Source organism: Talpa europaea, assembly GCF_964194135.1.
Source record: "Talpa europaea genome assembly, chromosome: 3".
Lineage (NCBI taxonomy): Eukaryota > Metazoa > Chordata > Mammalia > Eulipotyphla > Talpidae > Talpa > Talpa europaea.
In genome coordinates, this window is record NC_140069.1 from 65491582 (window position 1) to 65507875 (window position 16294).

General features: G+C 39.0%; 1 protein-coding gene across 1 annotated transcript in view; it reads left to right on the top strand.

Annotated features, from left to right (window-relative positions):
- PXDNL (peroxidasin like) overlaps positions 1–14491 on the top strand; it is a gene marked incomplete at both ends in the record, with an annotated part of 520299 nt that extends 505808 nt beyond the window's left edge. The window contains 4 exon segments of the mRNA XM_084230567.1: positions 431–543; positions 7400–7531; positions 13572–13685; positions 14390–14491. Coding sequence (XP_084086693.1) covers positions 431–543; positions 7400–7531; positions 13572–13685; positions 14390–14491 — 461 coding nt within the window.
- Between the last annotated feature and the right edge of the window lie 1803 nt (positions 14492–16294).

The window sequence follows — 16294 nt, forward strand, 5'->3', positions numbered from 1 at the left end:
ATTCTCTTTTACTTTTTTGATCACCATATATAATATTTTATATGTAGTAATACTACTGTTTCAGTTTTCTTCAAAATGTCTTAGTTTCCAATCCACCTGTTTTCACATGAAATTTAGTTTCATATTTATTCACAAAATGATTTTCATGTCACATTTATATTTGTAATTGTGGTAAAATGCATAACATAAAACTACCTCTGTAAATATTTTAAAATTAATTATTATTCTTGAGTTATAGTTGATCTATAAACCATACTAGTTTCAGTTATATAAGAAAATAATTTGAGATTTTTTTTTACTTAACTCTCTCACACACACCCCAATTTGTGTGACACTCATTGTGTTCTCATTAAAGAAAGAATCAATAATGCACACAAGAAGGTGACTCCCACGTCCCATCATGTTCACATAATAGCATTTTTCCCAACAGGTTGTCTGAGTACAGGAGAGTTTGGGGAGCCCACACAAGAATCTCCAAAGAAGCGTTCTGCTCAATACAGTTATTCTGACAAGGAAAATGTGGGCTTCAATGACCTTACTAGCAGTTATGTATAGAAATATCAGATTTATTTAACTAAATATTATTATTTGCTTCAAATATATAATTTGAAAGATTTTATTGATAACCACAGTTGACTCATTTATGAATAAACTACATAAAGATGAACAATACAAATGAGTTCTATAATATGTATGGGTTCTTTTCTATTTTTTGGAACATTATAACCAGGACATGCTTGATTATAGCTTCTTTTCAATAGGTGCAGAAAATTGCATATCATACATTTTATTTTTGACTCCTTAAACCACATTATGGATGTTGCTGTTTTTCAAATTATTTTAAAAACATAAAGCCCAGTATATTGTTTACAAGGACAGTAATGATATCTATTAAAAGGTTATTTTAGGGCCTCCCCGGTGGCGCAGCAGTTGAGCGCTGGGTTGCGAAGCTGCCCGTGGCCTCTGCGACGCCGGTTCGATCCCCGGCTGCTCCCCGGCCATGGGAGGAGGGTCCCACATGGCGCACAGACCTCTCCTGCCGCCTGCTGCTCCCCTCAGCAGTGTACTTCGGTCCTTCTGCCTGCTCTGCTCCCCGCTCTGGCTCTGGTGAATTCTCTCACCCTCCCGCGCATCTGACTGTACCCAGTGCATGTATAAACAAAACAAACAAACAAATAAATAAAGCATGCCTCTATTTAAAAAAATAAATAAATAAAAGATTATTTTAAGCCATGTGGTGTATTGCAAGGAAGGCTTAATTTGTGAGCAAAATGCAATACTTTTTAATTCATATAATGGAGAAATGTCATTTTAATTCCTATGGAATCTTTTAGGACTTATTTTGTGATATTTATATACTAGATTTATGTATAATTACTTCAGGGAATTTTCCCTTTCCTTCACCATTGACTTGGAAGCCTTCTGAAAATAGAAAAAGTGCATTGTGCATGGGTATATCCATTAACTCCTTTTTTTTTTTTTAAAAGATCTATTTATTTATACAAGGACCGAAGTACAGGACAGAGGTGCAGGAGGGTGAAATAATTCACCAGAGACAGAGCAGGGAGCAGAACAGGCAGAAATACTAAAGTAAACTGCTGAGGGGAACAGCGGGCCAGGTGGGAGAGGTCTGCTGCACCATGTGGGATTCTCCTTGGCCGGTTGGGTATTGAACCAGTGTTGCAGAGGTTGCAGACAGCTTTATAGCATAGTGCTCAACCCGCTGCGTCACCCGGGAGGCCCCCAGTAACTCCTTTTCACTGAATAAAAATTCAATAGATACTTGTGTGATCAGTTATCAAAGTAAGCATTGTGGTTCACAGTGCATGGGTGAGCGCTACTGAAGGTATTATCTGCAGTAACTTTGTCTTCCAACTGCCTTCTATGTGGTATAATTTAGTCAAATTCAAAATGTAATTTGGGGTCATTTTTTTAATTATGAGTGGAAACTTGAGAAGTAAGTGAATAAGTTAGGTGGCCTAGATTTACATTCTAGGGAGAGTGGTTAATGTCATGTGATAGGAAGATACACAGGTTCATGTCCTGTTTCCACTACTTTGTAAGTACACATTACTTACAGTTTCCACAAAGGGAAAATGGATATAGTATTACCTACCTCATGAAATTGTATTAATTAAGACTATATATAGTATCTAATAATAATACAGATGTTTTATATATATATATATATATATATATTTATAGACATCCCATAAAAGACAAAAGAGCAAACGATCTTATGGTACTCACTATATGTCAGACATTCTTTTAAACACTACACAGGTGTTAACTCATTTAACAAAAGTGCTCATGTAAGTACTAAGATGAGATCCAATCAGATGCTGTGCAGGCAAATTCAATCTAATTAATTCTTACTGGACCTTTAGACAGGTGGTACAGAAGGGTTATCTTGAAGGACAGGCTAAGTTTTTGTTTGTTTGTTTGTTTTTTAAAGATTTATTTATTTATTTATACAAGCACTGGGTACAGTTAAGTGCAGGCGGGTGAGAGAATTCACCAGAGCGGGGAACAGAACAGGCAGACTGATGAAATACACTGCTGAGGGGAGCAGCGGGTGCAGCAGGAGAGGTCTGTGTGCCATGTGGGACCCTCGCCAGGGGCTGGGGATTGAACCAGCGCTGCAGAGGCTGTGGACAGCTTCGCAGTCCAGTGCTCAACCGCTGTGCCAATGGGGAGGCCCTGAAAGGCTAAGATTTTGATAGAAGTTGTATGGTAAATGGTTTTTCAGGCTTTTCTTCCCTCCCACCATTAGGATTGCCCTGCTTGATGCAGTTGTTACATTGTTGCAAACTGTCTTATTTACTTCTGTGGGCCATGGGAGTATTGTGGTAGTTATCAAGAGAAGCAGAAGCAGGAGAGAGGCAGGAGAGAGGCAAGAGAGGTAAGTGGGGAAAGAAAACCAGAAGAGAGAGAAAGAAGCCCAAAGTGAGGACTTGCCAGGGGCTAAGAGGCCTGCTGGCCTCCTGGCCCCCTGCCTGGGGTGTACCTGGTTGCTGCAATACATGTAAAGATCAATAAAAGCCTGAGAAACGCACCAAGGCCTCCAGGACTCTCCTTTACTGAGTCTGCTTGGATCATAGATAACTTGCCCATCCTGCCACTATAGAAGTTAAGGGTGTACAAGTTTGAAAGAGAAAGGTGAATTGTATTTGGAGAATAAAAATAGTGTCTAAATGACCTACTGTGTTAAATATTTAAATAAATTTCTTTAAAGAAGATTGAGGCAAAAAGAGGAGTATCTTAAACTCCAGGTGAAGGAAATTAAACCTACCCTTTGTGTTCCCAGAGCTTTTTCCAGCAAAGCAATTAAAATGTTGATCATGAATGATAGCTCCAGTCAGAACTGTCTTTAAATAATTGAAATGACCGAAAACATTCAATTGGCCCTTTATTTAGTTTGGCATTTCATTTGGTTTTTAATTGACTATACCAGTGCATACTCAGAAATTGTCCATGTATTTACAGGCAATTTCCCTTTTCTTACAAGATGTTAATGTGGGTCTGGTTCTTGCCGTCAGGCCCACAAGCATGTGGTATGGATAACAGCATCCATTATCTAGCCCTGTTCAGCCCTATAGCCACATCCAGGTCCTTGCACTAACATACTTGCACTTGCTTTTTAAAGTTAGATATAATGCATATTATTACCTAAACTTTTAAGACTCAAGTGGCCTCATTGAAGTTCTGCTTATATGTTGCCTCTGCAAGTAAATGATTAGTTGATTTCATTTTCAGCCTCCTGACAATCTTATCAAACTTTATTCTAGTACAAGACGTGCAACCATGAATTCTGTTTATTGTTAATATGATAATAAAAAGATTTAAAAAATCTTTGTTTTGTGTAATGGCATACATTTCAGCAATGCTTTTAGATTGTTCTGTTGTTCTTATAAGTGCCATAGTTGTTTAGACCAAAGACTCAATTCCCCTCAACCAATGGGCACAAATCAAGTAAGTTGTGATTACAATTATAGGGTTTCTGTACATTCAGCATTTTTGCATTTATCTTCTATTCATCCCAAATTGAACCTTCCTTTCATGAACTATTTATGAATTAAATTTGGTTTTACTGGATACATATTATCTTTTTCTCACAAAAAATATTACTCTGAATTTCATGTTTTCAATAATAATTTCAAATAGTAGCATCTTTTTAAGTGTTTTCCAATAATCTCCCTAACAGATCTTCTTCCACTCTTTTCTCCTCTAATTTTTCAAAACACAAACCTGATCATGCTGAAAGTGGCCCTCACCTCTCCTTCGATGGGGAAAAATCTATATCGTGGTTAAGGAAGGATTCTTTAATTATTTTAAATCCCAATTTGTATCCCAGCTGTTCATGGAATAAAGACATAATATGAACTTGTTAACAACTTTCTCATGTTAGCAACCTGCAAAATGCACATTTGGAAATAAGAAAAAGGGTTAAAGTGTCTCATAACACTGCTGTATAGATTTAATGATGTGATGTGCATCCTGGTACATAGCTGATAGCTTGGCACAGATAAGAAAAAGGGTTAAAGTGTCTCATAACACTGCTGTATAGATTTAATGATGTGATGTGCATCCTGGTACATAGCTGATAGCTTGGCACAGAGGACACATAACTGCATGGTCTCTAAAATGGATAAAGAGCTACAGTACTTTTTGACAGTTTCTTTTTTTCCTCAAGATTTATTTATTTATTCATACAAGAAGTGGATTGTAGGCCAGAGGTACGGTGGGGGGGGGGTGAGAGGATTCCCCATAGACAGATTGGGGAGCAAAAGAGGTGGATCTACTGAAATACACTGCTAAGGGGAGCAGCAGACGAGACAGGAGAGGTCTTCTGCGCCAAGTGGGCCACTGGCAGGGATAGCTTGATAGCGCTGTCTCTTTAACCCCTGCACCACCAGGGAGGCCTTTTTTGTACAGTTTCTCAGACTCATCTCCTACCTTTCTGACGCCAGGCACAATCCATTGCCTTATTGATCTTCCAAATACTAATGTTTTGTTTCTGCTTGGTTTTCAACTGGTCTTTTCAGATAGACCATGTGCAGCCGAGTGAAATCAACCTTATGCCTACTTAGCATAATGCCTGATGCACTGCACGTGTAGTGGCAGGAACGGCACAGAGCAGGTTATCTATGATCCAGCAGAACGGGTGGTATCGGAGGAGTCCTTGAAGCCTCGGTGGCTTTCTCAGGCTTTTATTGAGCTTTACATGTAGCATGGCAACCAGGTACATGGCAGGCAGGGTGCGGGGAGAAGGGGGCGCAGGAGGCCAGGAGGCCTCCAACACCCCAGCAAGTCTTCACTCTGGGCTTCTCTGGCCTCTTCTTTCACCCCTTCTCTCTCCTTCCTCTCTCTTACTTCTTTTGGTGACTCTCTCTCAATACTCCTCCCATGGCCCACAGAAGTAAACAAGACAGTTTGCAACAATGTAACAATTGCAGGTGTCCCACCAGGCAGGGCAATCCTCATGGTGGGAGGGCAGAAAAGCCTGAAAACCATTTACCCTACAGCATGCATCCAATAGCCATGTGCTAAACTGCATATGCACTCTGATTGTACAGCATCTGGTCTTGCCCCATCAGCCACTGCACACATAGCCTCATTCCACACTCTGAATCTTGGTTCTATCCTCAATCATCCAGACTTCTTTGTGGATAAATCCTTTTTGATTAAACACCAGATAGGAGAATGTACTGTGAAAAAAAGTGTCAACTCATTTCTGTTAATGTTATCCATTTTTATTAATATTATCCATATCAACACTGTACACTTGAATTTATTTTAACAAACATATCTGAAAAAGCTGGCATGGGGCCAATACTGACTCATGGTTCCTTTAATTCATACTGGCTTAGAGGACACAGAGGAATCAAGTGACTAAGGCGCAAGTTTTGGTAATGTCTATTTTTCAGAATGCTTTCCTTTTCTAAATTCCCCTCTGTAAATTCTATAACATATTTCTGATTTAGAAATCATTTTATAGGCTTATCAAGCATACTGTTTTGGGAAAACAGTTCCCATTGAACAATAGAACATGTATTTCAAGAAGAACAAGCAGGAACAATTTTGAAAGTTAAAGTGACTTCTTCTAAAGGAGCAACTCTTAACAAAACCTGGGAAAAATAGGAAACGAGACACAGATAGTATGTCAACTAAATCAAATCTATAAAGAAAAGTTTGTAAAAATGCAAGAATTTCAGGTAGGCTCCAATAAACACGTTTTAAAACTAACCAAGGCCTTTCTCTTTAAGTGATTCTGATTTTAATTTTTTTATAGATGTAGTGTTGGTTTATTCATACTTTGTATTTTGAAAGAAAAGGATCCCTCCTTTCCCTTTAAGGTGTTACCACAGTGATTCAGACACCAAAACACTCAGAGTCCTCCACTACAGTTCATTGTGCTTCTTCCCCACTTTGTTCTCACACTTTCCCTTAAACTTTCCAGTGAATGCTTCAGTTTTATTTTATTTAATTTTTTAAAGATGTAGTTCATTTACGCATGCAAGAGCTGGGGTGTAGGCCAGAGATGCAGATGGGGTGAGAGGATTCACCAGAGTGGGAAGCAGAACAAGCAGATCTACAAAATAAAGAAATTCACTGCTTTTAGGAGGTCTGGTGAGCCATGTGGGTAGCTCCCTGGCCAGGGATCGAATTTATGCTGCAGTCACTGCCAACAGCCCTATAGTGCTACCACTCAACTCCCCGCACCACCTGCGAGGCCTCTGCTTCAGTTTTATAGTCAGTTTTCAAGGAGTAGTTTTTGAGTTTGGCTTTATATGACCCTTTGTTTGGTTTCTCAATATTCCACATCCAAGTGACACTGTTTGTCTTTCTCCTTCTGACTTATTTTTCTTAGCAAGGTGTTTTATTTCCCTTTATTATTGGTAGCACTGAACTATTTTATATCTAGTTTAAGATTAGACTTTCACCAAACAGAATAGTCTTAATTTAATTCTTGTCAAGCTTTTATAATAGATCAAGCACCGTTCCAACCTGGATGCTACACTACATGTAAAAAGCAATTTGCCGTTGCTCTTTCATGATGGAAAATGAAATGAACAATTAATTAGCAAAAAACATACTTTGGAATCTAAATATTATGTCAAATGCATATGTAATACGACATGGCATTCCCTTTAGTTCATAAGAAATGTTCCCTTGTCATTTTAAATAACTACATGAAGCAGATGTGACACTGTAATTACCTTCTTCAATTCTATTTAATTTTAATTTCTAACTCCAGAAATACCTTTTTCTCCTTATGGTTATACAGATCTACAATCACAATGTCTTATATATTCCCAATACCTAAGGAATATTTGTTGTGTTTCTTATCCTCAACCGTCTTTTGTTTTTCAACATTGTCTTTATTCCTTGTATAAACAGGCAACAAGATAATTTGTACATGGACGAAGATGCTATAGATGTGACATTTCTGGAAAAAACAAAATTTGCCCAGGATTTCAGCAATTTTGCGGCAGAAATTCAAGAGACCATCAAAACGCTGAGAGGACAGGTTTGATTTTTCCCCAAGCAAATTGCCCTATTGTATAGATTACACTAACTAAATTGAAAAAAAAAAATCTGCCTGATAACTCTTCAAAGATAACACAATTCAAGAATAATAACCACGCATATCCTGCGAGTTGAATGAGGGGAAATTGGGGTTGTGTGAAACTCACTTCTCACAGATTTGGTTAACCTTTTCCTTTCTACCTAATGCCAACACTTTCAGGACACACAGTTCTGGTTGCCAGGGATCTCTGCCCGGTGAGCTACTGATTTCTTTGTTAGTGCATTTCAGAGCAAATCTGTTTGGATGCCAGCTTCACCTCTACAGATGTAGATAATTTGCAACAATTTCCCTTCCTCCTCTCCCCACCTTTTTTTTTTTTTAATGGAAACCAAGAAGCCTCTTAGAGACTATTATTTCCTGAAAAATTTCTGTTAAAACCAAAGTCTCCACACTTCTCTCGATTTTTGCTCATCTCCTTAGATGGTCTGGTTCATGATCTATTTAAATTTTCCTCCTAAAATTTGAGAGGGATTCAATGAGAGAATCCTTTACAAATAACAATGTAAAGTTTTTTTTTCAGAAATGGAAGTGTGATTTCTTTCAAGACATGGTTCCAAGTCAGATATTTCTTAGACATTAGTATTATTCTGAAATGCACAATTTCATCCATTTCATCAGAATCTTTGAACTGGAAAGCACTGTGGGAATAATGGAAGAGCCCAGGTTCTGCCACCAGAAAGTTCTGTCTTCTTTTATTGATTGTCCCAGACAGTTAATTTAATCATGGAAGAGTGTCCTCATCTAAACTTTCAGGGAGGTTTTGAGTGTCAAATGATATTCTATCACAGAAGAATTGCTGAGTATAATAGAATGGATTAGTAAAAGAAGATGAAATCAAAAATCATGGTGGGGAAGGAAATATTAAAATTTATAGCAGAAATACAATAAATAGAAACCAAAAATATACTACAAAGACAAAACACAATTCCAGAATAATAAATGAAACAAATAATTGATTATTTGAAAGGATAAGTAAAATAGAGAAATCTTAGCTAGGCTCACTAAGAAAAGAGAGAGAACCTAAATAAAAAGAATTAGAAATGAACGGCAGGAGGAAGAGATAACTAGGAACTCTATGCTTGCTGTTACATTTTTATTTAGGAAACTTTTTGTATGAGATTTTCTCTAAGAAATAAAGTTGAATGTTTAATTGAATGAGCAACAAACCTGAATAGATGTTTCTACTCACATCTGAAGAAGTTAGGGCAAGCAGCACATGCTCACGTGGACAGCCTCCTGCCATGATGGTGGTGGTGTCAGTCATAGTGGCGGTGGCAGCTGTGCAGAGCCCTGCTGCTCGGGAACCCCAGAGTGCTGCTTCTGTTCAGCGAGCCTGTCGCTACTACCGCCAGGGCAGGAGCTCCCAGGCTGGACTCTGCTCACCGTGCTTGTCCAGTCACAGTCAAGTGCCTGGCGGTCAGCGGGTTTCCCCAGACAGGCAAGAGACTGCCAGAGACCAAAAGAAATAGAAGAAGAGTAGTAGTAGAACTCCTAGAAGAGAACCAGAAACCAGCTCTTACTGGAGAAAGTCATGACCTTACTGTTGAGAATCAGCAGTGAAGACAGCAGTGGAGGGCCTCCCCGGTGGCGCAGCAGTTGAGCGCTGGGTTGCGAAGCTGCCCGCGGCCTCTGCGACGCCGGTTGGATCCCCGGCTGCTCCCCGGCCACCGGAGGAGGGTCCCACATGGCGCTCAGACCTCTCCTGCCGCCCGCTGCTCCCCTCACAGTGTACTTCGGTCCTTCTACCTGCTCTGCTCCCCGCTCTGGCTCTGGTGAATTCTCTCACCCTCCGGCACTTCTGACTGTACCCAGTGCATGTATAAACAACAAACAAACAAATAAATAAATAAAAAAAATTACCTCTATTTAAAAAAAAAAAAAAGACAGCAGTGGAGATGGGTACACAGGGCACTGACCAGAAGCAAGGGTCAAGGGGGATGAATGTAGCCAGGCCAGTGCTGAATCAGCTGAGTCCTAAGAAGATGCAGGCCCAGCTGTGATGCCCCAGAACATCTCCCTGTGAATTCTGACAGTGTTGACTCATCATACTCTGAGCCTGATAAACTGTTAAGCATTCTGTTCAATTTGGACCCAAATATTTATGCCAGATTTTTTCAAATCCTAGATAGAGACAACCCAAATATTTATCAGCTGATGCCCAACATGTGATATAATGCAATGATGGTATTCAGACATAGAAAAGAATGAAGTACTGACATATGCTACAACATAGAAAAACCTTACAATATTATGTCAATTGAAAGAAGCTGTGACTGAAAAGACCACAACCACATTGTAGGGTGAATGCCTTTTCTGCCCTCCTGCCATTAGATTAATGTGGTCCTAAGTGCATCTTGATGGCAGACACCTGGAGTAGGGTGTGGACTGCATAGATAGGCACACCTGAGCCAAGAGACTGGGCATGTAAGGTCAGGATGCCAGAGTAGAATGGAGAACACTAGCAGAGAACCAGAAGAGAAATAGAAGCCACAAGAGAACACTGGAGAGCCCAGAAAGAGTGAAGACTTGCCAGGGCCTGGGAGCCCTACCAGCCTCTCAGCCCCCCAGCACCTCTGCCTGACATGTACCTGGTAAAATGGCAATAAAAGCCTGAAAAGCCACTGAAGTCTCCAGAACTCTCCTTTACCTGTCTGGATAGGATCATAGAGATCCTGCCTTGTGACCTTACTTCCACTACAAACGTGCATGATATAGGATATGCCCCATAGGCAATCTAGAGGTAGAATGTAGCACGGTGGTTGTGTGTGGAACTGGAGAGCAAAAGGGGTTGACTACTAATGGGCCTCCCCGGTGGCGCAGCGGTTGAGCGCTGGGTTGCGAAGCTGCCCGCAGCCTATGCAGCGCCGGTTCGATCCCTATGCAGCGCCGGTTCGATCCCTATGCAGCGCCGGTTCGATCCCTATGCAGCGCCGGTTCGATCCCTATGCAGCGCCGGTTCGATCCCTGGCTGCTTCCTTGCCACCAGAGGAGGGTCCCACATGGTGCGCAGACCTCTCCTGCCGCCCATGCTCCCCCCAGCGGTGCACCTCTGCCTGCCCTGCTCCCCGCCCTGGCCCTGGTGAATTCTCTCACCCTCCCACGCTTCTCACTGTACCCAGTGCTTGTATAAATAAATTAAATAAATAAATCTTTAATAAAAAAAAGGGGGGGTTGACTACTAATGGAAGTGGGTGTCTTTTTGCAGTCATGCAATGGCCTAAAACTGGATTGTGATTATATTTGTAGAACTTTGTGAACATATGAAAAACTTTGGCAGATTTATGGATTCTTTGGAATTTTTCATATAGACAAACATGTCATGTGTAAATAAAGATCGTTTTATTTCTTACTTTCCATCTATTTACTGTATTTTTTGCTCTTGTCTTATAGTATTATTTAGGACTGCTAGTAAATTGTTGAATAATAAGGGAGATAAAGGACAATTTTTCTTTGTCCTCAGTCTTATAATGTAGCATCTTATTTTTAGAAATGTTCTTATTCAAGTTGTGAAAAATTCTCACTATTCCTTGTTAAGAATGTCTTTATCACTTATGGGTAATGTTATTGATGTTAAAACATTGGTGTCTGTATTTCTGATATCTATAATAATCTTGGTCAAGTATTTGAAATTATTGTATAATTTCTACACAAGTAACAGGGTTCAGATGAATTGAAAGGAATATTAGTTTTAAAAGATAATGGTTCATAGCTAGAGTGTGATACAAAGGAAAGGCCATGGTATTTGAGACTATGGTGTCTAGTTATATATTTTTCTATTTTTATTTTTTTAAAGATTTATTTTATTTTTATTTATTTATTTATTTATTTATACAATCACTGGGTACAGTCAGAAGTGTGGGAGGGTGAGAGAATCCACCAAAGCCAGAGCAGGAGCAGAGCAGGCAGAAGGACCAGAGGGGAGCAGCGGGCGGCAGGAGAGGTCTAGCGCACCATATGGGACCCTCCTCTGGTGGCGGGGGAGCAGCCAGGGATCGAACCGGCGCTGCAGAGGCTGCGGGCAGCTTTGCAATCCATCGCTCAACCACTGCGCCACCGGGGAGGCCTGGTATCTAGTTATAATGTTACAAGTATTGATCAGCTCAGATTGCCATAACAGAGACCACAGACTGGTAGCTTAAAGAATGGAGATTTATTTTCTCATAGTTCTGAAGGCTGGAAGTCCATGATAAAGATGTTGACAGAGTTGATTTCTCCTGAGAAGTCTCTCTTTTGGCTGTAGAATACTGTCTTCCTGTGTCTTCACATGGTCTTCCCACTGCATGTGACTGTCCAAATATCATCTTATAAGGACACATGGCATGTTGGATAAGGCTCCCTCTGTCTAGCCAATCATTAACTTTCTTCTTTTAGTACATTGTCTCTATCATCACATTCTGAGATACTAAGGGTTAGGACTTCAACATATGAATTCAATCCTTAGCAGTGTAGCTATGGATCATTTCATGCTCTTGAATGTGGGCTCTTTTGCAAAATTATATTATTTTAATCATTTCTAAAAATCGCTCTCATATCTCCATGGATTATTACTTTTTTACATTGTATTTCTAGGATAATGGCAAATATAATTATTTATGTACCATATGGAAACTGGAATTTTGGAGACATCCTGCTTTCTTATCTCTTATTTCTGCCCACATTCACCAAGAACCTCTTTCTGCTAAATCACATACTGATCCTCTTTTCTACCTTCCTCACTGAAGTTCATATAGGTTTACTAGCCAGTTTCTCTGCTTTCAGTTCCAACTCTCATCAATTTATCTATTTCATATTGCCATTATAATGATCATAGGAGTTATTCCCATTGTTCACAGATAATAACATCTAAATTAATTTATATGTTTGTAGGACCTATTTTTCTTTGTTGCCCCTTATGTCTTCCACTCCCCACAACAGTTTATATTCCTAAAATACCAACTTCCTTGTAGTCCCTATACTTGGGCATATGATGTTTTTCCATTTGTCTTAAACACCTTTTATCTGTTTGTTCTCCTGAAATAATCAGTCATATTTTTCACTCTCAACTCAAATTCTTTATCCTGTGTGGGTCCTCTTCAGATTCCCTGAGGCAGAACCATGTGTGATGAGTCTTCTCTTTCTCCCTGGTTTCCTTTTCCTGTTTATCTAATTGGCTTATAGCTATGGTTTATTGGTTTGTCTTTCTTTCAAACTGTAAATTCTGGGCCTCCCTGGTGATGCAAGGGGTTAAGTCTCTGCACTATCAAGTGATCTCCAGACACTGCAACGTGAGTTAAATCCCTGGCCAGGGAGCTAATCCACATGGCACTGCAGACCCCATGTCTCACTGGCTGCTCCCCTCAGCAGTGTATTTCAGTAGATCTGTCTGTTCTGCTCCCCACTCTGGTGAATACTCTCAGCCCCCTGCACCTCTGGCCTACACCTTAGCTCTTGTATGCATAAATAAATAAAATAAATCTTTAAAAATCAAACTGTACATTCTGTGAGACCTTGAATGGATTGCTTCATTTTTGAAGCTTAATAATTTTTCAATGAATATTGTTTATGATAAACTAGGTGAGAAAAATATAAAAAATATATTTATAAAATATATTTTTATAATATATTATATTTTATAATATATTATAAAATATAAAAAAATACTTATTAGTTAATATTTATGCATACTAAGATTTTCTAAAGCTGTCCTTTTACTCATTTGATGTTAATTCCATTTCCTTTATAAATGAAGTATTTCAGATATCAGGCCCATATTTGATATTTCCCAATCATAAATACTATTTACTTGCTTCGACACTAATAATAATAGTAGCTTAGACACTGAATAATTCAGAGTCATTAAATTTTGGGTAAAGATGTTAAGGGGAATTATATTGACAGAGAAGTTTCTTTTGTCTTCAATGTTTTTATAGAATAGAGTATTTCATCCAAATATGTTTCTTATAGCTTTGTTGCTATTTCAATTCCCACTTCCTTATTTTAGATAAACAAGCTGGAGGCACGCCTGAGGCAGGCAGGATGTAGAGATGATAAAGGAATTCAAAGGAAAGACAATGAATGCTGGATGAAAGAAGACTGTGTTAGTTGCATCTGTAAGGTGTGTGCTGCTAGGTTTTTCCATCTTCCTCCTCCTGGTTTACTTCTGCTAGCCTGCCATTTGAAACACACCTGCAAGAGAAGTTCTTTTGTGACTAGATACTAGACATATTTTTAATGTCAAGGTTTTGAGATTTATGATTATCTGTTTAAATGGCTATTATCCAGTGACCATTTGCCAGATTCCCTATGAGCTTTTTGAAGTTCAGGGAATTTATGAACTTCACCCAAAGTCACATAAGTAAGCTGAGGCAGGGTTTTGAGTCGGTATTATTCTCCAGACTCATAAAATCATTGCCTGGAAGGACTTAATAAATTACCAGAACCCTAGCAATACAGCTTATTAGGTAACATTTTTAGGTCTGCATTTGACTAGCCTTGCATGTCATGCTGCAAAATGTGTAGAAACCAATGATTAATAGAAACTATACAGTAAATTAACTAAAACTGGGGGTAATTTTTATTGTATTGGGATAGTATATCAGGTTATATATTAATAGAAACTTTTTAAAAAGTAATGGTTCACAGGTGACTTGGTGGGAATTTTATGGGGACTACATCTGAGAGGAGAAAGCAAACTGTCCAAAAATGAATAATGATGTAAAGTGTGTGTGTATATGTATATAGATATTAAATAAATTAAATAAATAAAAAGTAATTTTATTGTGAGAAACCTGGGGATAATGTTTGAATGTTGCCTTTCAGAGTGGCCAGGTCACCTGTATGGTGGAAACTTGTTCTTCAACACCATGTATCAGTCCTGATTTGGCAAAAGAAACCTGCTATCCAGTTTGCAAAGACCCATGAATAGCTGCTGAATCCATGGAGAAATTCTAACCATATTTTCTGCTCTTAAGTTCCCAATGGGGATTTCTCAGGAAAAGGCAATTAGACAATGGACTTCCACACTTTTAACCTGTAATCATACTGACATAGAAACCACAGATGTCAGAGTAAGTTAGTTCATTTAAGTCTTAGGCATACTGAAGATCTTTTACCATTTAATTTTCTAACACTCCTTGGTATGATGAAATTTAAAGACTTTAAAGCACATAATTATACTATCTTAACATATATTTCTTATTTTGTAAGCTACCCGCTTGATATAACATATGAGGAAATAAAAAAGAAAGTCATTTACCTCTGTTGTTGTTGTTTTATATGTGGTCATTTTGGAAAATCTTTCATTTCAAAATTCCTGGGATTTTGCACTTAGATGAAACATCTAGAAAAATTGTGATAAATTTGTCAAATTGTATAATTCTGTCTTCATCACTTTCTTTGTAACAAGATGGTCCCAGGGAAAGGGGAGGTTCCAACTTCCCTGCCCCACCCAAGGAAGGGTGGCACTGAGCAGGGAGGAGGAAGCTGGAGAGGCGGCTGGGAGAAGGAAGGAAGAAGGCTGAAGAGCAGAAGGGACCTGGAGGAAGCACATGTTATGGATAGATATGTGAAGAAGCTGTGCTTCCTTCTTGGTCTTGAACTGTTTGAAATAAATGTGGGTGAGAGACCCATGGGGAGGTTAACAATGGTAACTTTCATCTTGATTTTGATTTTGTTCCTTCTGTTCCAGACATGCTTGACCCCTTATGCTCCTTTCTATGGGTCCCCACCAGGAGGTGCTTTAGATTTGTGACAGGCTTTCAGGCCTCAGTGGCCCTACTTTGGGCCAACCCTGTTTTCCTGGGTATTTGCGCAAGAGGGCATGGTAACCTTGGATGTTTGATTTGGAAACTATGTTCTTTGTCTTTCCCTTTATTGTACACGAATTGTATTAAAGTTCCTTTCCATTGAAAGTTTTATGCATTAGAGTATGTTTTGTCTTGATGCAATGGATGGCAGACCCTATTTAGAGTGGGTTGGTTTGGGGGTTCTGGGGTGCCCCTCACCCTGCCCTCTAAGACCTCTCAAGATCTGGAACCTAGGTAGTGGTCAGATTTTGCTGCGAGGGCAGTGAACTTTCATTGGACTCTAGCTTCCGGAGTGTTCAGTATAATTCAGTGAAAGAATCTTATTTTAGAAAGCATGCTACTTGTATGTGGTTGGAATATAGGAATACTATGAGGAAAAGAGTCTTCAAAGTTAAATTATACAATATATGTCTTTCCCTTACTCATCATTATTATCATTTGTGAGATAAGAAATTAAAATACAGTGAAGTCTAAAATTCAGGAGCAATCTGAATTTTCTATCAGAAACATTGAAACTATTTTTTACCTTAACAAAAGGTGTTGCTATAAAGTTCTTGTAATTTTGGAAATATTATAGTATTTAAAATACAACAGACGGCAGGTGTCCTTATACTTGGAATTGAATATTAAGTAAACTTTATGTATCTTTCACCTAATAATAGATAAGTGATTATAAATATTTTCATTGTGAGACCAACGGGCACCAAGGGACCCCAAATTGTTAAGAGGTATGACTCTTAAGACATTTAATAGAACTGGAGTGCATAGAGAAAAAGGAGAAGAAAGGATATCCCTAATAATAGTTTCCCAGTAATACTCCCCAAATTCCCCAACCCCTGTGGGCAAGTGCCCAGCCAGAGTGTTGAACCAAAGCAGGTCAGCTGAGGCCCAAAAGCTTGCCACAAGTCTAAGGCATCTT